Genomic DNA, 25,397 nt, shown 5'->3' with positions numbered 1-25,397 from the left:
CACGACCTTTGTCGGCCTTATAGCGTCACTTCCGCTGCCCTCTTCCTGTTTCCATGATTTGCCTTCTCCGACATCCCTACAGGCGACTCCAGTGTCCCCAGCTACAGCCGACTCCGGCATCCCTACAGTCGACTCCAGCGGCTTTACAACCGCTGTCTGCTGTCTCCACCGCTTTCGGCGTAGATCCGACCACCGCTGTGTGACGACCATTGAGCCGCTAGGTTGCTCTTTTCACACCATTATCATATTATGAGTTACTGATATTATCCGGCCTATGTGCCATGTTCCGCCCTGTGTGCCATGTTCCAGGCTGCATGTCGTGTCCCGGCCTGCAAGCCGCTGTGGTACTCCGGCTTAGGTGTTGTCATCATATTTCGGTCTACATGCCGCCTATTGGATCCATGCTGCATGGGATTCCATGTCGTCGCCCCCAGATCCAGCTCCTCACATGCCTCACAGTCATCTACTCTTCAGAGCCGCGACGACTCGATCAGCACCGCGATCGGCTCACCGATCCATCCAAGGGCATCCCTCGGGGCCAGGGTATGCTACTGTACTCATCCTGTATTTATTTCATTGTTCTACTATTATTCGACTGCTCATATATTCGTGGGACCTACCTCGAGCATCGGGGAACCAGAGACTGGGGCAACCCGGTTGCTAGCTATAGGTAATGTTGACCAGAGGCCCTATGATGACTTCGTCAACACAGAAGACAGCTTACCATTCGAGTCATGGAGATGCGGTCAATATTCTAACCACGTCATTCTGGTAGTTCCATCTTCTCAGATTCCTGACAGGATCAGGTACCTTAAATACCATAAGGGTGTGTTTGGTTCAAGTTATCATGTATAATCTTGGTTATATGATTACCAAGTAATCACATAACCAAGGTTATGGGGAATAAAACATAACCAAATCTTGTTTGGTTCAACCTAGGTAATGCAACAAAAACTTGTTTGTTTGAAGATTTTAATGAATACCCTAATTTAATATTTTACCGTATTACCCTCAGTTACAAAACCAACTATACATATTATTATTATTATTATTTATATTTTTTTACTTTTCTTTTTCCGGTATATTTTTTTAAAATTTTTTTAATGTTTTATATTTTTATATTATTTATATTTTTTATTTTTTATTTTTTTACATTTTTTACATTTTAATTTTTATTTATTTATTTATTTATTTATAATTTTTTTAAAAAAATTTTAATTTTTTATTTTTTAAAATTTTTAATATTTTTATTTTTTTTATATTTTTATATTTTTAAATTTTTTAAATTTTAATTTTTTTAAAAAATTTTAAATTTTTTAAAATTTTTTAAATTTTTTTAAAATTTTAATTTTTTTTTTAAATTTCTAAATTTTTTTTAAATTTTTTTAATTTTTTAAAATTTTTTAAATTTTTAAATTTTTTTAAAAAAAGTTTTAAAATTTTTTATTTTTTTAAATTTTATTTTTTATTTTTTTAAAAAATTTTAATTTGTTAAATTATTTATTTTTTAAAAATTTTAAATTTTAAAATTTTTTAAACATTTTTTTATTTTTTTTACATTTTTTTAATATTTTTTACATTTTTTCTCTTTTTTTCATGTTTTTTCTTATCGGGGGTATTTTTGGTAAAAAAAATCGTTAACCCCGGAATCAAGAAAAACCTTAGTTTTCTGAGGTTTTCCGATTCCGGGCTGTATAACCCTTTTGCTGACGTGTCAGACATGAGACATTACTTTGGAATCATCGAATACCTAAACCAAACAAGGGTTTTGTTGATAACTTTGGATGGATAACCAAGATTATCAAGAATAACCCTGAACCAAACGCACCCTAAGAGTCAAATTAAAAAAATTTCAAAGAAATACGTATCTAAGAGATTCCTAGTTAACTCAGTTGGAAGAAATCTATTTTGGATTTCAAAATCATATCTAGATTAATTACTTTTGACTTAAGGCTTTCAGAGAAAATTAAATATTGTATTTCTTTAAGAGGTTTTGTCTAGAAAGTGATTGTTATTCCAATATCCAAGAAAACCTAGTGTCTCGCCACAACCTGGAAATCAATTATTGAAATAAGTATTTAATTAACTAACTGTTAAGCATTTAGAAGTTATAAAAATACCTTAATTTTCTGTTAAAAATTAAATATATTTTTAATTAATTCTTATCTTTTTAAAATAGTTAGAAATTTTTTTACTGATTTTATTATTTTTACTCTCAAACTTTTAAATGAACCCCATTTTTAATGTTATCAAAAGGGGTAGTAGGGAAAAACAAGTCTAGAGGGTACTTGCAAATTTTTTTTCTTGCAAAAAGATTAAAAAATTTTACTTGGAAAATTTTTTAGTAATTTTTTTTTGAAAATTTTTTCTTGCAAATTCTACTTAGAAAAATTTTCTTAGTTGCAAATTTTTTTTTACTTGTAAAAATTAGAAAGTTTTTTTACCCTAACTTAACTTGGGTTTGATCACATCAAAAAGGGAGAGATTGTTGGTATTCCATGGTAGTTTTGATATGATCAACCAAATCAGGTTATGTCCTGTTAGTGTTTAACCCTTGTGTCTAAGTGTATAGAAGCTTCGGAACATAAGAAGTCGAGTAGAAGATGCAGCTAGCGAGAAAAAGGGCATGGGAAGGGAGCCGACAGACTTGGTGCATCCAAGGGACAACGTGCTGCGGAAGAGTACATCGGTGGACGAAAAGGACGTGCACGATGTTCGAGGGATGAGAAATTGGAGCAGAAACCTGCTCGAGGAGAAGGTCAAAAATTGGGTTCGGGTGAGCCTTATTTCAGTTGGCCGAAATCACTCAAGCAATTGGAGCAGCGGAAGAGCTAAAATGAAGTTGCTGGAGGCACCTTTAACAGGAGTTAAAGGCGCCTTTGCGACCTTCAGGCAGAAGGCACCTTTAGCTGGGTTGAAGGTGCTTTCAACCAGCCATGGAAGGCGCCTTCCAACCCATGGAAGGCGCATTCTGTTGGTGCAATATCTCTTGGGTCAGGTTGACTAGGTTGACTAAGGTTGAGTTGGCTCAAGCTTGAGTCTTGATGTTTGAGTTTCGATGTTTGACAATATATGGATATTGCAGGAGTAATCATCTGATTGGGGAGATTGTTGGACGAATTCCCCTCTCGTCAAGGTTTGACCAGTCTGATGTTAAGAAGAGTCAAGTATGTCAAAGAGTTGACCGGATACTTAACTAAGAAAGTCCTAACTGGAGGTTAGGCAAGGGGAAGTCCTCGTGAGTGAAGCCAGATAGTTGGAAATCCTGGTAAGTGAAGCCAGGTGAAAGACCTAGTGAGTGAAGCTAGACATTAGAAAAATTTTGGTGAGTGAAGCCAAGTGAAAGACCTAGTGAGTAAAGCTAGGCAGGTGAAAGTCCCGGTAAGTGAAGCTGGATAGTGGGAAAATCCTAGTGAGTGAAGCTAGGTGAAAGTCCTGGTGAGTGAAGCCAGGTAGATAGAAAGTCCTGGTGAGTGAAGCCAGGCAGATGAAAAGTCCTAGCGAGTGAAGCTAGGTAAATAGAAAGTCCTGCTGAGTGAAGGCAGACATGTGGAGATCCAGGTGGGTCAAGGTTGACCGGACACCTGCTGTTGGGAAGCCCAAGTAGTTCAAAGGATTGATCGAATACTTGGCACGAGGAAATCTAGATGGGTCAAGGGTAACCGAACATCTGATGGAAGTCCAAGTGGGTTATGGAGGACCGGACACTCAGCACGAGACGGCAAGTCCAAGTGGGTCAAGATTAACCGAACTCTTGGCATGAGGAGAAAAGTCCAAGTGGGTCAAAGGATTGATCAGACACTTGATGAAGAAGTCCCAGCAGGTCAAGGTTGACCGGATGCTAGGCACAAGGAGTTCCAACAGGTCACGGTTGACTGAATGTTGGATTTAGGGACCCTTGAGCTTGAGTTAAGCAAGTCAAGGATGGTCAATCGATCAGCCGATCGATTGGGAGAATGTTGCGATAAACAACAACCTAATCGATTGGTCGATAGATTGGGGGTGTTTATCATGCAAACAGAAGCCTCCCCAATCGATTAGCTGATCAATTGGGCACCGCCAATCAATCAGTAGATCGATTAGACACCACCAATCGATCATCCGATCGATTGAGCACCGCCAATCGATCACCCAATCGATTAGGGGTTAGAAATCATGTGTGAGTGAGAAAGCTGAATCGATCAGCTAATCGATTTAGGCTTTTCTAGCGAAGAGCACATAGGCGCTCCGAATCGATCATCCCATTGATTTAAGCCTCACCAATTGATTGAGATACGACCATTGTGTATGATGCAGGTTTTGTACGGCTGAGATCATTGGGGTCTGACGTGGTAATCAATTGGGAGGAGCCCCAATCGATTGGAAGCCCTAGAAGCACAGATATAAAGGCGACGAAGCGTTTAAACGCCGCAACTCTTCTTCTCAAGCTCACGCGATCTTCTCCGACACTCATCGCCAATTCTTGGAAGCTCTTGGGAACAAGTGTTATTGCACTTCCAAGGTTTAAGAGGCGTTCTTCAACAACAAGCTAAAGCAAGGAGAGGTTTTTCTATTGTATACTTGTATTTCCTTCTTGCATGTGTTGTATCTTATTGTGTGAGACTTATACGAGGTTTCTCTACCTCCGATAGTTACCGAGAAGGAGTATTTTTCATAGTGGAGAGCGTGTCGTGTGTGGATCTTTGGATTAGTCACCTCTTCTTGAGATGGATACCAAGTAAATTCCTTATGTTAGCATTGTGAGAGTTTCTTGAGTGGTTTCCATTGCAACAACATCATCAAAGCAAGCAACTGAAGCGCAAAGAGCTATTCACCTCCTCCCCCCCTCTAGCATCAATCGACCCTAACACCTTCGACCAGCCAGAGTTTGTTGTTGCCAGTGGATAAACTTTTATCCACTGCGCCTCGCAGGAGGCGCCTTCCAGCCATAGATAAGATTTTACATGGGCTATAAAAAGACCTCTAGACCTAGAAAATAGGCAACAACTATTGTATTCATTTCCTAACTACTTTTTGAGCTTCCAATAAGTGTAAGAGGCTTCTCCGCCTTTAAAGAAGGAGATCTTTAGTGCGTTTACTTACCTTGGATTAACAACCTCCCCGGTTGTAACTAACCAGTTCACCTCCCCTCCCTCCGACCTATATTACGCTAGCAATATGACAGTTATTTTCTGACAAGAGGTTATGATTCCCTGATATTGTTGTTGCCTAGTGTTTTCTGTCCTGCCCAGGTTTAGCTATGAACAACTCGAGATGACCGTTCGGGTGTGGCACCTGGTTCGAGTCTTGATGAGGGAAACGAGCTTTTGTGAGAGTCCCACCTTTCACGCTTGGATCACTGAAAGGTCGACCACGAGTTGGCTCCCTGAAGGTACTAGGTCGGGCTATGTGGCTAGGGCTGAGGAAACCAGACCAGTCGGGGCAGGTCAGGCATTACTCCAGGCTACATATTGTGCTTTAGATATGAGATCTTGATTTGTCAGTACCCGACCAGGCATTATGCGGTTGATGACGCTATGTGACCTAACTCTATCTTTCCTCTCATATTTGCTGATTTCCACCTCCCTCTAACTTCTAATTGTCTTTGTCAACCTCGTTCCCTTGATTTTTGACTGTCACGCCCCCTTAACTTCTGACTGTCTGGTCTTATCAGCCCCCCTTTATGCACCGTATCACTGGGGGCACGAAAAGTTCTTAAAGAAAGTAGCCCATTCTAGATAGATTTCATCGGTCAGATAGTATCCTTTTGTATATTGTATATTGTTAACCATAAAATTAACATCGGGTACATTTCCTTGCTAAACGTTGTTGAATAAAGGTGATTCATTAAGCACGTTGATATCATTATGCGACCCTGCAATCCCAAAAAAGGCATGGCATATCCATAAGTCTGTAGATACGATTGCTTCAAGCATAATTGTTGGAACGTCATGATCTACCCGAATAAACTGGCATTCCCAAGCGACGGGACAATTTTTCCATTACCAATGCATACAGTCAAGACTACCCAACATGTTAGGGAAGCCGTGTCTCTGCTCATGCATTTCAAGCAAGTGTTGAATGTCAACAGTATTAGGTCTTCTCAAATATTAAGCCCCGATCACTTCAATTACACATTGACATAAGTTGAATAAGCATTGGATGACAGTTGTTTCAGCAATCCGTAGGTACTCATCATAATGATCAGCAAGGACTCAATATGTCAATTGACGGATAGCTGTCATATATTTCTAAAGTGACAACAAACCTTTTTTTCCTATCACATCGACCTTCCATTAAAAATATTCTGAATGATTTTTCAAGACATCGACTATACGAAGGAATAACCCTCTTTGCATTCGGAATTGATGTCAAAATATATCATCAAGATATATCGGCTCATCAGAGAAATAATCATTAAAAATATTAGCATTTCCAACTTCACGATCCCAATTTAAATATCTTTTCCTCTGTGTTCTTGTAGTATCCAAAAATCCAATGGATAATTAAGAAGGTTCATTCAATTTAATTGAGAAATACTATAAAATATCAATTATATATATATATATATATATATATATATATATATATATATATATATATATATATATATATATATATATATATATATAAAATTCAATTAAAGGAATTCTTTTTAGATGATAAAAATTGAGATGTTCTTTTAAATTAGTTATGTGGCTTTGGAGGATTCCACTAGCCCTAGGAAGCTCCTCCTCCCCATGTCTCTTTCACCGATTCTAGAGCTCCAAGGGAAGACCAAGAAGGGAGAGTTAGTAGCTAAAGATTTAAGGCATGTTCTCTACTTAGGTTATGTTTTTATTAGTTCTATGTCCTTGTGTGGTTTCAAATCCTATAGTTTGTTGTTCTTGATTGTTTTTTGAGTATGATACTCTAGTTAAGTCTTCTTCTTATGCTCCAACAATCTTGGATAGATGTGGAATTTTGGATATTGTAAGTAGTGGTTTTAAAACCCCTCATTTAGCTTATGAACCTTAAGTTGATGTTTCAGATTTTATGTGCACCATCCTCATAGTTGAATCCGTCTTTGTGGCTAATCATCTTAGTTGAAAAATCTATCATTATGAAAGGCATTTATCTTAGTTTATCCACTGGTTTTAGGAGTTAGTTTTAGAGTAGTGGAAATTGAAGAACTTTACATGCCCTAACTATAGTATGAGACTACTAAGTTTTGGATTTCATAAGCAGAAGTTTACATTTTTTTTTTAAGTTTAATCACTATGATGTTGCTCTATAATTGCTTCATGCTCTTCTAGGCGTTCATCCTTAGAAATTTAAGAACTTGGTGTGCTCATTTTATGTTATAGGATTTCAATGTTTAAGATTTTTAAGAGGAGTTTTATTCATTGATTTTAGAGGGTAGTTATCATGATGCTACTCTACCATTGCTCCGTGTTCTTCTCATATCATGCTTTATTTTAGTTCCCAAATTTCATATATATCTAGTGTAGGATCGTAAAGCGCTAGAGGGGGGGTGAATAGTGCTCGTGGCTCGTTTTGAGTAAATATGCAGCGGAAAATAAAGATAAACAACACAAACACCAAGAATTTACTTGGTTCACAGCCTGTGGTGACTCCTACTCCAAGGGCCGCACGTGAGAGTGTTTCGATGGACAACCACTAATTAGTTGGAAAGAGTACAAATACAGTTTTACAAGTAATTTGAAAATTAAAGAATACCGACAACTTTATATAAGAAAATCTTCAGTAGAATCGTCGTCAGAGCTTTCGAGCATCGTAGAAGTGTTTTCTAAGCAACTCGAAGAAGCGAAACTTATGAAGCTCCTGGTCGAAGCCTACTTTTATAAGCTGTTCCGAGCACTTGGAATCCCTCCGGGCACCTGGAACACATGGTTTGGCCAATCGACGCGCGCCACATCAGCTTACAGATAACTTTTGAGTTATGGGCGTCCGGACTGACTCCGAGCGCCTGGACCAACTTTTTCTAGCCCTTTAATTTCTGCAAAATAAAGTTAGTCCAAGCATAAAATAATATATATAATATGAGATTTGACAGCCTCTGACTACCCTATTCTGGCTTTGAGTTTTTTCGAAACCCTAGGTCGAGCCGACGCCTACTGTTCCCTTTTCAAGGAGTGCGTCCTCACCTCCTACTCTCAGGAGAAGTTACCAGTTACCAGACCAGTCCTCCAGACCGACTGGACTTTTGCTTAACGCCCGAGGCTTCTAGTCTTTATGTTGGATGTTCGCTCCACGACTCGTCCAGACTTCCACCCGGTCCGCGACCACCAGGATTTCAACCTAAAGTCCCTGACTCTAGGATTTTGCCCGAAGCGCTCGACCTGACAAGACTTTCCACCTAGGGTTACCTCCCTTTAGGACCTAGAGTTACCACCCCCTAGGGGTTTTCACCTGCCTAACCACAGTTAGGACTTTTCATCACCTAGGGTTACCACCCCCTAGGACCTAAGTCTACCTCCCCCTAGGGTTTTCCATCGGCCTAGAATACACTAGGACTTTTGCCTAAGACAACTTAGGACTTTCCTGCATGATCAATCAATCTTGTTAGATCATAAGATAACTTAACTTTGAACCCTTTGACATAATCAAAACTCAGATTTGATTGTCTGGTGCTTTCCACACCAACAATCTTCCCCTTTTTTTATTATGGCAACCTGGTTCAAAGTTAAGTAAAATATAACAATAATTAAGGAATTTTAGCATGAGCATAAATACAATAATTTGTAAAAAAAAATATTATGCTCCCCCTTTCATAACAATTATGTTTCACTTAACTTTAACCTCTCTCTCCTCCTTTGACATATATCCAAAAGAAAATAAGTAGAGAGAAGGTTGTTTAACATGTAAATATAGTAAAAAAATTTACTCTGTTTAACTTTAAGCTCCCTTTAAAAGTAGCAAAAAGAAACTTAGCTAATTTTTAAGAGTTGAAAATGACTTTGCTTTTGAAAATAATAGGTTTGAAAAACACCTAGCTAAATTAGAAATGCTTTGAAAATACTTAGCTTTTTCAATAAAAACTTAGCTGAACTTAAGCTTTGAAAATAATTGCTTTTGAAAAAAAGTCAGAGAAAAACTTAGCTTTAATAAGATTTTGATAAACATTTAGATTTGAAAAAGATTTTGATAAAACATTTAGCTTAAAAAGAATTCCTTGTAAAAATACTTAGCTAAGAAGATGAACTCTTTTAAAAAAGAAACTTTATCAAATTCTTAGCTTTATCAAAACTTAGTTAAATACTTAGCTTTTAAAAAAAAAATTGATAAAAAGCTTAGTTAGGTATTTAGCTTAAAAAAGATTTTGATAAAGACTTAGTTTCAAAAAATTTGATCAAAACTTAGTTAAATATTTAGCTTTAAAAAGATGTTTATAAAAGCATAGCTAAGTATTTAGCTTGAAAAATACTTATCTTAAAAAAACTTAGTTTGATGAAAACTTAGTTTTTTTTTTTTAAAAAAAAGGTTTTTAGATAAAAAGTATAGTTAAGTACTTTTCCACAATATTAAAAAATTTTCAAAAGTATTTGAACTTGCTTTTTCAAATAAGGTTTACAAAACTTTTTTTTTAAAAAATATTTTAAACTTTTTTTAAAAAAAAAATTAACTTTGAAATTTTGAGAAAGAATACTTAACTCCTTTTTTAAAAAAAAAACTTTAAAATTTTGAAAAACAATGTTTTAAAAAAAACTTAATGTCTTAACATTCCTTTTACTTACCCCCCCCCAAATTAATGTCAAAAAAAAAAATTAAGTTTTAGGGTCCTAGAGTCCAAACATGTAAAATAAACATAAAAGTCATTATTTATTTTCCTGATTTTCCATCTCACCGTTTTTAGGTTATCAAACATGTTCAGCTTATGAGTTTGTGTGATATGGAGTTAAGTTAAGTTGATTTTATCTTTAACTTTGAAAAATATTTATGATATAGAAGTATATTTCAAAAATAATTTAAGTTAAATTTAGATTTTAAAAATACTGACTTTGAAATTTTAAAATATAAGTTTTGAATTTGAAGATTTCAAAATGTTAAAAATAAAAGTATTTTAAATTTGAGTTTCAGAATAATTAAACTTGAATTTAAAAACATATACGTTTTAGTAATTAAATTTTGAACTTTAAAACTTTTTAAACAATATTTAAAAATAATTATGATTAAGATTTTGAAAATTAAATCATTTAAAAATAATTTACTTTGATTAAGGATTTTTGAATTAATTGAAATTAATTATACTTTTAAAATTAATTATGATTTAATTATAATTTAACTATGATTTGAAAATAATTAATATTTTAAAATTAATTATGATTTTAAAATAATTATAATTTAATTATGATTTGAACATAATTAACATTTTAAAATTAATTATGATTTAAAAATAATTAAAATTTAATTATGATTTGAAAATAATTAACATCTTAAAATTAATTATGATTAGAAATTAATTATACTTATGAAATTAATTAAGATTTTGAAATTAATTATGATTTTAAAATTAATTATGATTAATTAGATTTTAAAATTAATTATGATTAATTAGATTTTTAAATTAATTATTAATTAAAATGACATAGTTTAATTTAATTAATTTTTAGTTAACTTAATTGAGTTTACTAATTTAGATTTGGTTAACTGTTTTATATTTTAAACCTAGGTCCATCTCACCCTTTTCCGGATTTTCAATCAGGAAATCTTAATAATTTTATGAAATGGTTAATGTTATTTTCAATTTAGATTACAATTTAAGGATTGATTTACAATTGAGTTAGACTAAGATTTTACAGTGAGTTAATTAAATATTTATTTCAATGAATGACTTCCAAGCTGTGGCGAGGCACTAGGTCTTCTTGGGTATGAGATTATCCACCACTTCTAGATAAAGTCTTTCAAAGAAATTAGATATTTAATTTCCTTTTTAAAACTCTTCGGTCTAACTAGTTAAGTGTGAATCAAGCGTATGTCCTTATCTACCCTAGTCTAAGCATGTATAATGAAAGCAGTAAAGCAAGCATCAAACAAATCTATCTAGCAATAAAAGTGATCTTTCTATTGGCTCCCCCTGGATCATAGTGTCAATTAGGTCTATCAAGGTAGTGGATTTGATCCTTGGGGACCCAATATTGATCAAGTGCAACTTGATTAATCAAGTTTGACTTGGGGACCCATGCTTGGACTAATTTTCTATTTATTATATTTACAAGTGATAAGTAAGATCTGTATTTTTGTTTAGCCTTAAATCTAAGTCCGGATCAGTTGTAAACGGCTCTTTGTTTTTCAAGAATCAGATCAAGATTCTTGGAACCCAAAGTGAACCATTCCAACGTGTCCTTAAGTCCTTTAACTTAAGTTTTCAAATTAAAATTTTCTTCCTCAAGTTGTTGGACTTGGGTTGAACTTCCATTTTGAACTGGCTCAATCAAAGGACTTAGGTTATTCTTCTCCTTAAGGATTGTTACCTCCTTTTGGAGTGACTTGAATCAGAAGTTAGATTTGGCTAACTTACGCATGAGATAGTTAACTAAATTATGCAATTTATCTATTTGAGAAGTTCTTACAGTGGGGTTAGGCCATTTGGAAACAAATATGGATCTGTAGCTTCTCTCAGATTCTATTTTCGACTCATTCTCGGTTTCAGATTCGTCGACTTATTCCCGGGCCATAAGCACGAGGAAGCTCGTCTGTTCAAGCTTTTCGTTAGAGTCTTCTGAAAAAGACTCATCCTATGTCGCCTATAGTGCTTTCTTCTTCCTTTGCTTCTTCGTTTCCTTTTGGTTGGGATAGTTGGCTTTGATGTGTCCCTTTTTGTTGCAATCATAGCAGGTTACTTCGGGCTTCACTTTTGGACTTAATTGCACCGTCTTGGACTGAATCACTTTCTTTATATCTTTCTTGGTGAATCCTTTCTTCTTTTTGTAGAGTTTTCGTACAAGGTTGACGAGTTCGGCTGTAATCTCGTCGTCGTCGTCTTCTAAGTCTGGTTCATCTTCGGACTTGGGTTCAATTCTACATTTTGCTTTTGTTTCCCTCATTCTGCTTGTTCCTGCAATCAACGCAATACTTTTCTCGACCCGAGTAGTATTAGTTTGTTTGTGAAGCTCGAATTCAGAAAATAATTCATCTAATTTTATTAAGGAAAGGTCCTTGGATACTTTGTAAGCATCTACCATGGATTGCCACAAAGTGTTCCTCGAAAATGCATTGAGTGCATACCTGATGACGTCGCGATTCTCTACCTTCTGTCCAATTGCATAAAGGTCGTTCAGAAGGTCCTGAATCCATGCGTGAAGTTGACTTGCCCATTCACCTTCTTGCATTTTTATGTTATATAGTTTATTTAATATTAAGTCACGTTTGCTTACCTTCGAGTCGGAAGTCCCTTCGTGCAGCTTGATTAGCTTTTCCCACAGATATTTAGCACTTGAGAACGGGATGATTCGGTTCATCTCTTCTATTATCAGGCCGCATTGTAGAGTCTGGGTAGCCTTCGCACTAGCCTCGATCCTTTTTCTTGTTAGAGCATCCCATTTGTCACATGGGACGAGGACTCCATCTTCAGTGGGATATGTGAATCCCGTCCGGATGATTATCCACATCTCGACTTGCGTTTTGAGGTGGTATTCCATTCGGCTCTTCCAGTAGCCGAAGTTTTCGCCGGTGAAGAGGGGAGGGTGTGCAGTGTTATATCCCTCTTGGTAGGTCATTAAAGAAATCTAGCACAAAAGAAAATGACAAAACTTGTTCCAAGACTTGGTTTTGGATTAGTAGTGTGGGATAAAGAAAATAGATGAACTCGAGTGGCGTTGCACTAGCTTCAAGGAAAAAGAGTTCTCAATTGCAATAAAACGATCGGAATAAGGCAACTGTACCAATTCCGATTGAATCCGAAAAGGAAAAAATTAATGCCACGACAAAATTGCTTGAATGGTGGTTTCACCGATTCGAAGCGACCCCACTCTGATACCAATTGTAGGATAGTAAAGCGTTAGAGGGGGGTGAATAGTGCTCATGGCTAATTCGTTCATTTTCAGTAAATACACAACGGAAAATAAAGATAAACAACACAAACACCAAAAATTTATTTGGTTCGGAGCCTGTGGCGACTCCTACTCCAAAACTCGCATGTGAGAGTGCTTTTGATTGGCAATCACTAATCAGTACGAAAGAGTGCAAATATAGTTTTATAAATAATTTGAAAATTAAAGAATACCGACAACTTTGTATAAGAAAATCTTCAGTAGAATCGTCGTCGGAGCTTTCGGGCGTCGTAAAAGCATTTTCTGAGTAGCTCGAAGGAGAGAAACTTGTTCGGAATGTTGTTATGAAGCTCCTAGTTGAAACATGCTTTTATAAGCTATTCCGAGCGCCTGGAACCCCTCCGGGAGCTTGGAACACATGGTTCAGCCAATTGACGCGCGCCATATCAGTTTGGAGATAACTTTTGAGTTCCAAGCGCCCGGACCGACTCCGAGCTCTCAGACCAGTTCCGGGTGCCTAGACCAGCTTTTTCCAGCCCCTTATTTTCTGTAAAATAAAGTTAGTCCAGGCATAAAATAATATATATACATATATGAGATTTGACAGTCTCTAACTGTCCAGTTCTGACTTTGAGTTTCGTCGAAACTCTTGGTCGAACCGTCGCCTACTGTTCCCTCTTCGGGGAACACGTCTTCACCTACTCCTCTCAAGAAAAGTTACCTATTACCAGACCGGTCCTCCAGACCGACTAGACTTTTGCTCAACGCCTGAGGCTTCTGGCCTTCATGTTGGATGTCCGCTCCACGACCCGTCCAGACTTCCACCCGGTTCACTACCACTAGGATTTCAACCTAGAGTCTCCGACTCTAGGATTTTGCCCGAAGCGCTCGACCCGCCAAGACTTTCCACCTAGGGTTACCTCCCCCTAGGACCTAGGGTTACCACCCCCTAGGGTTTTTCACCTGCCTAACCGTAGTTAGGACTTTTTATCACCTAGGGTTACCACCCTCTAAGACCTAGGGTTACCACCCCCTAAGACCTAGGGTTACCTTCCCCTAGGATTTTCCACCTGCCTAGAATCCACTAGGACTTTTGCCTAAGACAATTTAGGACTTTCCTACAAGCTCAATTAATCTTGTTAGATCACAAGACAACTTAACTTTGAACCCTTTAACATAATCAAAACTCAGGTTCGATCATCTGGTACTTCCCGCACCAACATCTAGTACCTTAGATAAGTTTCGATGTTGAGTTTCATTGAGTCATGTTTCCACTTGCTTCACATCATGATAGTTTAGTAGGATATATGTATGATATCAATTTGCATGTTTATGTTTAAGTTTATGATTATGCCATGTTTAAGTTGTTATGTATGCTCATGCTATGTTAATGCACAAGACTATGCCTAAGCTTATGATATAAATTTGCAAACTTATGTTTAGGTTTACAATTATCAAGTCTATGCTTAAGTTTATAATATGAATTTGCATGCTTATGTTTAGGTTTACGATTATGCCATGTTTAAGTTGCTATACTATGTTAATGCACAAGTCTATACTTAAGTTTATAGTATAAATATACATGCTTATGTTTAGGTTTACGATTATCAAGTCTATGCTTAAGTTTATGATATAAATTTGCATGCTTATGTTTATGTTTAGGATTACACCATGTTTAAGTTGCTATGCATGCTCATGCTATGTTAATGCACAAGTCTATACTTAAGCTTATGATATAAATTTACATGCTTATGTTTAGATTTATGATTATGCCATGTTTAAGTTGCTATACATAGTCATGGTATGTTGATGCACAAGTATATGCTTAAACTTATGTTATGATTTGGCATGTTTATGTTAAAATTTACGATTATGTCCATGTTTAAGCAGTGATCAAGTTTATGTTAAGTGCATGATTACGCTTATGTCCATGTTTATGTAATTATGTGGTCGAGTGTGACCGGTGTCCTTAGTTCGGGAGCTCACCAAATCTACGTGGTCGAGTGTGACCGATGATCTTAGCCCTGGAGCTCACCAAATCTACATGATCGAGTGTGATCGGTGTCCTTAGTTCAGGAGCTCACCAAATCTACGTGGTTGAGTGTGACCGATGACCTTAGCCCGAGAGCTCACCAAAGATATATGTTCGAGTGTGACCGGTGTCCTTAGTCCGGGAGTTCACCAAATCTACATGATAAAGTGTGACCGGTGTCCTTAACTCGGGAGCTCACCAAATCTACGCGGTCGAGTGTGACCAATGTCCTCAGTCCGGGAGCTCACCTAATCTACGTGGTCAAGTGTGACCGATGTCCTTACCTCGGGACCTCACCAAAACTATATGATTGAGTGTGATCGATGACCATAGCCCGGGAGTTCACCAAACCCTAGGTAGTTGAGTGTAATTGGTGACCTTAGCCCGAGAGCTCACTAACCCTATGTAGTCATGTTTATTTTCATACTTAGCTTAATTACACGACGCTGATACTCATGATTAAATCTATCCTTATGTGTATGTATATGTCATGCAAGTATGTTTATGCACATGCTTAAGTACATGCTCATGATTATGTCTGTTTCATGCTTAGTTTATTTATATGCCCATGTTTATGTTTATACTCATATGCTATGTCAACACCTTTGATTATGCTCACGATATGTTAGTAGGTAAATTCTAAGTTATCTAGCCCGGATATCCCTTAGCACACTAAATCATGGGCGCTAACTATTTGATAACACAGTTTTGAATATGCTAAGTCTCTAGACTCATAGATTACAACCTTTTTCTTTTTCAGGAAATAAAGCGAATGAGGTAGGAGACAATAACTAGTGAGCCAGCTCAGGGCATTGGTGGCACAACCTGAAGACCCTCTTTAGTTTACTTTTCTATATAGTCTAGTAGTTTATTATTTGCAAATAAATTCAAGAACTCATGTTAAAAATTCAGTATTTTATTAATGTTGATGATGTTAGTTTAAGATTATATATATATAAAACTAAGGATGTTTCAGTTATGTCGGAAGAACTTTGAGCTGTTTGAAATATTATTTGTTGTTGCTCGTATATCTAGAGTATTCTTTATTTATCCATATTCTCCACATCTTCCTTCAATTCATTTATTTAGAATTCACAAAGCATAGATCGATTTGGATTTTCAGCTATCAAATCTTCTCAAATATTTTCGTGATTGAAAGAAATAGAGAGTTGAGAAAATGATAAAAAAAAAGAAATATTGAAGTATATTTATAGAAAATTTTTTAAATAAAAAAATTAATTGTTGAATACACATTGTTCAACGATTCAATTTCAATGTTCACTAGACCTTTACTTTTTAAAATTTTTTACTTTTTTTAAGAAAAACTTTTAAAAAAATTTAACGTTCAATTGAAAGTTGAACCTTTACTGTCAACGTATTGTGTGTATTTTTTATAATAAATATTGAAAAAAAAATTAATTAAAAAAATTTATTAATGACGGAGTGGCTCTGCAAATGTGAAGTCGCTCCATCATTTGAGGGACGAACTTGCCTCCCATAGTGGGAGGGAGGTCCGTCCCTCACGCCACGTCACCAATGGGAGATGCTTTTAGATATCAAAGGAATCTCACCCGAATGAAACTCTTTAACACGTGTTATTCTCCACATGAATTACCATGTCACAAGAAAAAAAGGCAAAAAGAAGGCGTCATGTGGCAAAACAGAAGGTGTCATGCGCCCTCATCAACCCATCCCTACACTAATACAGAGAAAGTAAATCACAGGTAGCTGCTAGTTATTAGTGTAAATTATTATAGCAATCACTTATAATTAGACATGGTTATTATACTATTTATAATAACTAGCAGTCGTCATTAGCCCGGGAGCTAACCAAATGTACGTGGTCGAGTGTGATCGGTGTCCTTAGCCCGGGAGCTCACCAAATCTACATTGTCGAGTGTGACCGGTGTCCTTAGCTCGGGAGCTCGCTAAGCCCTATGTAGTTGAGTGTGACCGATAATCTTAGCCCGAGAGCTCACTAACCCTATGTAGTTATGTTTATTTTCATGCTTAGCTTAATTACACACTGATACTCATGTTTAAATTTATCCTTTTGTGTATGTATATACCATGCAAGTATGCTTTTGTCTATGCTTAAGTATATGCTTATGATTATGTCTGTTTCATACTTAGTTCATGTTTATGCTCATATGCTATGTTGATGCCTTTGATCATGCCCACGATATGTCAGTAAGTAAGTTCTAAGTTATCTAGCATGGATATCTCTTAGCACACTAAATCATGGGTGCTAACTATTTCATAACACAGTTTTGAATATGCTAAGTCTCTAGACTCACAGATTATGACCTGTTTCTTTTTCATGAAATGAAGCGAATGAGGGAGGAGGCAATGAGTCAGCTTAGGGCATTGGTGGCACAACCAGAAGACCCTCTTTAGTTTACTTTTCTACATAGTCTAGTAGTTTATTATTTGCAAATAAATTCAGGAACTTATGTTAAAGAATTTAGTATTTTCCTTCATATCGATGGTGTTGGTTTAAGATTATATATATATATAACTATGGATGTTTCAGTTCTGTCAAAGAACTTGAGCTCTTTGAAATACTATTTGTTGTTGCTCATATAGCCAGAGTATTATTTATTCATCTATATCTTTAGTATCTTCCTTCAATTTATTTATTCAGAATTCATGAATGATTTGAATTTTTAGCCATCAAATCTTTTCATATATTTTTGTGGTTAAAAGAAATAGAGAGTTGAGAAAATTATTAAAAAAAAAGAAATATTAAGAGTATATTTATATAAAAATTTTTAAATTAAAAAAATAACCATTGAATAGTATTTATTTGACGGTCTAATTTTAACGTTCACTAATCCTTTGTTGTTCAACGTTCACTAGCCCTTTGCTTTTGAATATTTTAATATTTTTACTTTTTTTAAGAAAAACTTTTAAAAAAAATTAACGTTCAATTGAATGTTGAACCTTTACTATCAACGTATTATGTGTGTATTTTTTTTGTTAATAAATATTGAAAAAAATTAATTAAAAAAATTTATTGATGACGGAGTGACTTCGTAAATGTGAAGCCGCTCCATCATTTGAGGGACGGAACTATCTCCCATAGTAAGAGAGAGGTCCATCCCTTACGCCACGTCACCGATGGAAGATGCTCTTCAACATCGAAGGAATCTCATCGGAATAAAATTCTTTAACACATGTTATTCTCCACATGAATTATCACGTCACAAGAAAAAAAAAACAAAAAGAAGACGTCATGTGGCAAAAAACACCCCTCATCAATTCGTCCCTAGATCAATAGAGAAAAAATAAATCACATGTAGCTATTACTTATTAGTATAAATTATTATAACAATCACTTAGGGGATGTTTGGTTGATGAGTTTAGACATAATTATTATAATATTTATAATAACTAGCAGCCGTTATTAAAGTAATTGTTATAATTATTATACTAGTCATTTTAAATAATTTTTAATATTTTTACGGTCATTTTAATATTTTTTTAAAAAATTTAATCGAAATTAAATAATATTAATCAAATTGATAAAAGAAAATTTGTTTTACGTATAGTATTTATGAATTTAATTAGATGTCTACGGTCTACCGCACTACATCCACCTCTGACAAACAATAAACTCAATCCATTTCGCCCCAAGTGCATCCACCTAAGGCGACTCTAACGAGCTTCAATCAATTCAATATTATAGTGAAAAATAATTACGTTAGCCATCATGGACTATTACTAAATTATAATAAATTATGGGATGAACTTATACTCATTAAATTAATTTTAATTTTTTTAATATAGATATCTAATTTTTCGAACTGACTAATCCTAAAGATGATCAATCTAATTTCATAAAAAATTTTCATCAGTCATCAATATAAATCAAGAAACGCTCTTGAAGACCTATTTTAATAGTCAATATTCTTAGACCCACTTGTCTCTAGAGGAAAAAAATCCCCAGCAATGCGATGCAACTACGACTCGAACTTTAAAGTATAACAATTGCACCATTACTCAGAGTTTCAATCAAATTAATATTGTTGGTACTTGTGACTGCAATAAATAATCCTCCCACTTTAAAGTATAACAATTGCACCATTACTCAGAGTTTCAATCAAATTAATATTGTTGGTACTTGTGACTGCAATAAATAATCCTCCCACTTGATCAACATTCAGTATGATTTACCTCCCTTCGTCTAACTATGGTACTGACGATAAATAGTGCTTGGCGCGAGCATCATCACTGTTTTTACATAGCCATTGCTTGAACTTGCAGATCTGTATGGTCAACTTAGAGAGAGTGGATAGATGTTATAACATGCCAGGACAAATTTATGGGATGATCATAACTGATCACAATCCAAACTTGTTCATAGCCGCCTTCAATGTTTTTCTTCTAGAGTGCATTTGGTGTCTGATGGCATATTTGCCACGGAAGTAAACATCCAAGAGAAAAGAAAGATACTTGCACCCATCGAAGATCAATCATTGTTTACACCATGAGCAATAAAATACACTCCGAAAAAAACCAAAAGATCTATCCGTCCCATGATAGAACTACATACAATGGCAAATCCTTTGTCTCTGCCTGGATGAAAACCTAAGATTAGCCTTATTCGCAAGCAAATTTTGTTCCGAAGCTAGTAAGACAGATAGCGAAGGCTTGGAAGGCTGACAGTGGCTGACGGAAATCCATGGTGAAGGTATCGTCCCCTACCTTCCCAAATTGTAGCAGCACGGTCTCTTGGTCTCCGATCCCAGAAGGCTGGCTAGCATCTTCGGTTGCCGCCAGCTGAAAGTTCTTCACGGAGGCGACTGTGACGCGGCCATGGAAATTCAAGCACCAGCATTGCAGGTGCTCGTGCCACCGAGGAGCTTTGTTCTTGAGAATGGTTGTCCCTGGGTTGTGTGCCTTGGACTTTGGAGAATCTCCCTCCCCTGTTGTGTCCTTTGCCGAAGGACATTGCAAAGTGCAGTGCATCCTCCTAGGCCCTCTTTTCAGAAGGTTAAATTTGTAAGAGACCTGCCCAATAACAAAGTTGCCGGCAGGGACCTGTGGACTGATTTGCTTGCTGGTAAACCGTCTACTTGTTCGGCTACTTGACACCTTTGCACCATTGTAAGGAGGCTGGCTGTCATAGATTTTAAACTTTGTACCCAAAATATTAGACCTGCAAGGAAAATTTGTGTTTGCAGCAAATATTTATCATGTGTGGTCTGCCAGCACATAACTGAGATGGTGAACATGAAACATGTATAATTTCTTCAATCGACCAATATGACCACAGAATATGCAAGGAATACTGGCAATGAGCTAATGTAATACTTCAAGGATCTCCAGATTGTGATCATTTCGCTGCCAAGATGGATGAGCTAATTAATGTATCCTCGCTCCTCACCCAGCACCAAAGAAGCTGGATTCTTCCTGTCCTACCTAAAGTTATTTCTTACTCCAGTCCCAACCTCACAGTCGTACAACCCACGTATTACTCACTGATCTTAATTTACTTTACAAATATTTTCACATTTGTGCCTAAGGCCCCAAGCTTCCTCTTGCTAACACACAAGCTACATGAACTAGAAATCTCTGTTATTACCTGTCCTCGATCAAAAGTGGAGAGAATAACCTAGCCCAATCAATAAGAACATAATGGATACCAAAAAAGCACAAGGACAAACCTAGTTATAACCTTGTAGTAACCAAGTAATTATCCTTCTACAAATCTTTCCCTTTTTAATTGGCTGCATTTTATTAACAACAACTGGAATATGTATATTATGTTAGCCCTAACCATATTGCCCCTTGTACTATAACACCTTATCGTGAATATACAACTCAGAACATTATATATTGGCAGTGTGCTCTAGAGGCGAGACAACTATCTATACTTGTATATAAGAATGAATCATCTTTACCAATGCCAACATTCCTAATCAATAAGATTCTTTTGAATTAAAGTAATACAATCATAAGTAGCCCTGAGTGTAGGCAAAATTGAAAGAAGAAAGGGAACCATTTTAGAAAATGAACTTGCTTTTTGACTATGTAAAGAGACTTTAAAGAATAAAGGAAACAAACCTCAATTTTCCCATGTATGCATTACTTCCTTGAGACAAATCATCAGCATCGAGAGAGATAATATACTCTGTGTGAGCCCCATGCTTAAATTGTCGTGCCGCCAAAAGGAACTTTCCCTTATCTGTAAAAGCTGTAATTTGACATAAATGTTAGTGTATCTTGGAGTAGAGTACTTAACATTTAGTAAATAGGAAATATTCTTCCCCTCACTCATCAAAGCATAATGCAGAAAATTATTATAAAGTTGACATAGTGAATCAATCCTTCTACTAGAAAATCATTCGAGACATGTAGAGAGATAACATCACTAGAAGGCTCCAGCACACGGCACAACTCCCTCTATTGCTTAACCCTATAGTTGTGTAAAATAGTGGACCCAACAACGCAAAACTAGATAATGTTCTTTTAGTTTTTTTATTAAAAAAAATAAAAGAGCGAACTAGAAATTAGGGGTAGGCATTAGCTTCTCCTTGGGTCTGCCAGTGGCTTGAGTTGTTCCGATAATCACGAAATGGGATGGTTTGGTCAAATCATATCTTGAGAGGGTTGTTTCAAAGGATGTAGCTCCCTTAGCACAAACATAATTCTCCCACATGATATTTGATGGTGGTCAAGTTTGAGCAATCCCTTTGCCTAGGAACACTTGCTGCACTGGCATTAGTCATTCAAGATTGAAATCTGGTGACGACTCCCGTGGCGAGAAATCTATCCAATGGGGCATAGTCATTCAAAGTTGATTGCATGCACATCAAATCTATTGTGGCAAAAGGTAATAACCCTCACCCAGGAGCCGACGGTCCCATGTGATCTAGAAGGGAGGTAAATCACAGGACAGTGGCCCTTTACATGGGGTCAGGTGACCCACGATACATTTCACACATGTTGGGAATCGACCTCATGACCTATTGCAGTAACACCACATGCAAGTACCAACTGTGCCATCCTATGACCTATTGCTCATTAAATCTAGATGATTGAAATAGTTGTCTAATCCTATTCGAGACCTCAATCATGTAACAGTTTATGTTGATGTGACGACACTATGACACATCCATCCTCATTTATAGCATCCATTCACATTAATCCTTTATCTCATCTCATATGTGATTGTGTAACCCATGGTTGCTCTTCCTCCGAGATATATATGAACAGTTTGGGAGAGCTCAGATAAGTTATTGCTACTCCACTTACATTGACTTCAATTTGGTTTGCCTTCTTGAGTTACCGAGGCATTAGTGCATGGCTTCTTCGAAACCATATTGGGTGCACTATTTCCCTGTTATAGTTTCAGACTCAAGCATTGTTTTTAAACTTGAATACATATTCAGAGACCCACTAATCCTCAATCTCTCAATAAATGAAAAATTACTTATAAATGCTATTGATGATGTGACAACTAAATGTAAAGCCACATTATTCAAATGCGATGCAAATCATTTCACCTTTTATAAATGTCTCGTACACTAATTACCAAGTATGTGCTTTTGCTACCTCCAGAAACTAGCCAAGATCAAAGATAAACCTACATCTCTGCCCATTATTACTAATCAGGTACCTAATACCTTAGGTAAACACTTACTTTGACAAATCAGTAAGCCTCCAACCAATCCTAAATCTATGTACTTAACAAGGTAACTAGAGTGCTAGCAATTATCAGAACAACCAGACTTTAGTCCAACCCCACAGGAAGTTAATAGAAAGTTGCAAAGCCTTTGATTCTCAGCCTTTTTGTTTAAATTAAAAAACATTTTTAAGTTCTTAGTCCTACATCCAACACAAGAATGTATTCATGTCCATCATCAAGTCACATCCAATTACAGAATATAGAAAACTGAAATGACTTTTTTTTTCATGCTGCGCTATGTTAAGTATCAACTACTGAAATTATGTGAAAAGGCCCACCAAATGCATTCAAAGTTTGACCTTGACATCTAAAAGAATGCCATCCAGAAGGAGCATAAAACAAAATGACAAAGAGGTAGTTAAAAAGCAGAACTATGCAAATGGATCGAACTAGAAGCTCTACCATTATGTCAATTTTCCCAAAGTGATATAATCTAGAGAAGGAAAAGCTTGATAAGTTTACGGAAACGTCAGCTTACATTCTGTAAGGCCGAGATAGAGACAGTATGTGGAGTTGCTCTTGTTCCTTCTGATCAAGCATTGTACTGGAGAGTCCCTCGGTCCAGGCTAGATTGCACCGCAAATAGATAACGAAACATGATTCAGATTGCAGATCAATACACAAAGAAAACGAATATATATAAGATTGTTTCGAAGTAATTAGAACAAAAATAAAATAAAATCACGAATGAAAAACACCAAATTTCATGAAAACCAGCTCCGTCTCAAATTCCTAAAAGGAACAAAAGAGGAGCAGGCAAAGGAAACTGGAGGAAAGTCATAGAAGAAAACGAAAGGCACCTCTTTGAGCGAAGATGGGAAGGTGATGTCGCCGTTCTCACGCAGCTGACGAACGATACCCCGCGCCGTGTCTCTCCACCTACGACAGACGCCGGCGTAGGCTACGATGTCCTTCCTCTGCGGCCACTGCTCCCCGCCGGCGTCCACCCGCCTCACGATCTCTCCCAGAAGCTCCGGCAGCATCCTTCCCCATCTCCCCTCCTCCTCCTCCGCCTGCCGTTTTCCTCCGCTCTCCTCTCTCTCTACCTCCTCCGGCGACTCAGATCGAGCCGCGGCCCACCGAACCATCTCCCTCTCTCTCTCTCTCCTTCTCTCCCTCTCGAATTGGACGAAGAGGAGACTAAATTAACAGTCGATGCTCGCCATTGATGCGAAGCTCCGGATTGAAGAGCTGGCAACCTCGATAAATAGAAAATTATTTTATTTTATTTTTATTTTATTAGAAACGTTTTCCTTCGGTTCTTCTCTATAGCCAGCTCAACAACAAAAAAATCCCTCTTTTTCTTGAAATTACAAATAATATAAAAATAACAGGGAAAAAATACTAGCAGCTTACGTTTGCGTCTACTTTTTAAAAATATCAAATGACAAGTACATTTTTGTTACTTTTACCGGCGCAACAATATTCACTTTAGCCCATATATTTACCAATTTTGCAGTAATTTGTCAAAAAGTAATTGTGGGTATAATTCAAGAGGGGACTGGCTTTGGGTTGGAATTTTGCTGCGGGCGTTGGGATTTTTCAAATCTATGCGCCTATTATTTCTTTTCTTTTTTGACTAAGGTCTTATTTTATATATTAAGCTTTTTAATCTTTGCTTAAGTTAATATAATAAGATTCGGTCAAGATTTGGTGGGAAAAACTAATAATGCGAATGCTTATTAGACGAGGGTTTTAACCACCCTATCGAATTAGGTTTAGGGTTTCTTAACCTAAAAGTTACTTATAATTATTTCTAGTTTCTCTTTAGATTTCAACTTGAAAAGGATTTAGGTGACCCTTAGGCATAGCACAAATAGTGGACATATAATATCTCTGGTGTAATGATCAGGGGTCGATTTTTAAGAGCTGATAATTTAGAGTTTATCCCACTATACGTATAACGTATGTATACCTACATTTTGTTAAATATGTGAATGGATAAGAGGTGGAAGAAGAGAGAAACTCCATTATGAATGAGACTTTAGTCCCACATTGGGAACTTCAAGGTTTGTTGGTTGATTTACATTGATTCACATGCATTGAGGATGTGAACAAATGCATGTGGAAAGATTCTTTCTCACACGTGGGTGCACAGGGGGTGTAAATTCAGGGTTCAGATTGCATTGAACCATGTTAACTTGTATGCGGGCACGATCTGTGTGCGTCGAATGTCGGACCGGTCGGGACAAAATTCACCCACATAGAACAATCAACATTTTGCCACATAAACTTTTTGTTGTTGTGTAACAGATGCATTAAATTTGAGATTAATGCAACGGTAGACGTTTCACTAAGGCTACGATCACAGGACACAAGCAGCGAAGCAAGCAGAAGCTCTCCACCTCATTCCCCTTCTCTGTCGTGCAATTCCTGCTCGGTAGAGTGCCCATGATAGCGATCGGGTGCCACTCAGTTCGTCGTGCCCACCAGTGCTTGGTGGGACTCACGGTCAAATCGTTATATCTTGGGAAACAGACGACCCGAGTAAGCCTTGAAGCACAACCGGAGGTGGGGGTGAATATGTTTCAAGGAAACTGCAACTCTCGCAGGCCTCGGTCAGCTCGTCTGGTCAATCTCTCTGCCCTCCGCTCGGTCGATCTATGTGCGCCGAATGCCGGATCGGCCGGGACAAAATTCACCCAAGTAGAACAATCAATGTTTTGCCACGTAAATATTTTGCTGTTGTGTAACGGATGCA

General features: G+C 36.7%; 1 protein-coding gene across 1 annotated transcript; it reads right to left on the bottom strand.

Annotated features, from left to right (window-relative positions):
* Positions 1–19,444: 19,444 nt before the first annotated feature.
* Positions 19,445–23,887, bottom strand: LOC122040731 (tubby-like F-box protein 1). Its single transcript, XM_042600156.1, has 4 exons — positions 23,497–23,887; positions 23,175–23,262; positions 21,073–21,202; positions 19,445–20,164 (listed from the first exon to the last, which is right to left on the bottom strand). The coding sequence occupies exons 1-4, from the start codon at positions 23,782–23,784 to the stop codon at positions 19,606–19,608; spliced, it is 1,065 nt and encodes a 354-aa protein (XP_042456090.1). The 5' UTR covers positions 23,785–23,887; the 3' UTR covers positions 19,445–19,605.
* Between the last annotated feature and the right edge of the window lie 1,510 nt (positions 23,888–25,397).

This window comes from Zingiber officinale, chromosome 2A (genome assembly GCF_018446385.1).
Source record: "Zingiber officinale cultivar Zhangliang chromosome 2A, Zo_v1.1, whole genome shotgun sequence".
In the NCBI taxonomy this organism is placed as follows: Eukaryota; Viridiplantae; Streptophyta; class Magnoliopsida; order Zingiberales; family Zingiberaceae; genus Zingiber; species Zingiber officinale.
This window is presented reverse-complemented; position numbering and strand designations above follow the sequence as displayed.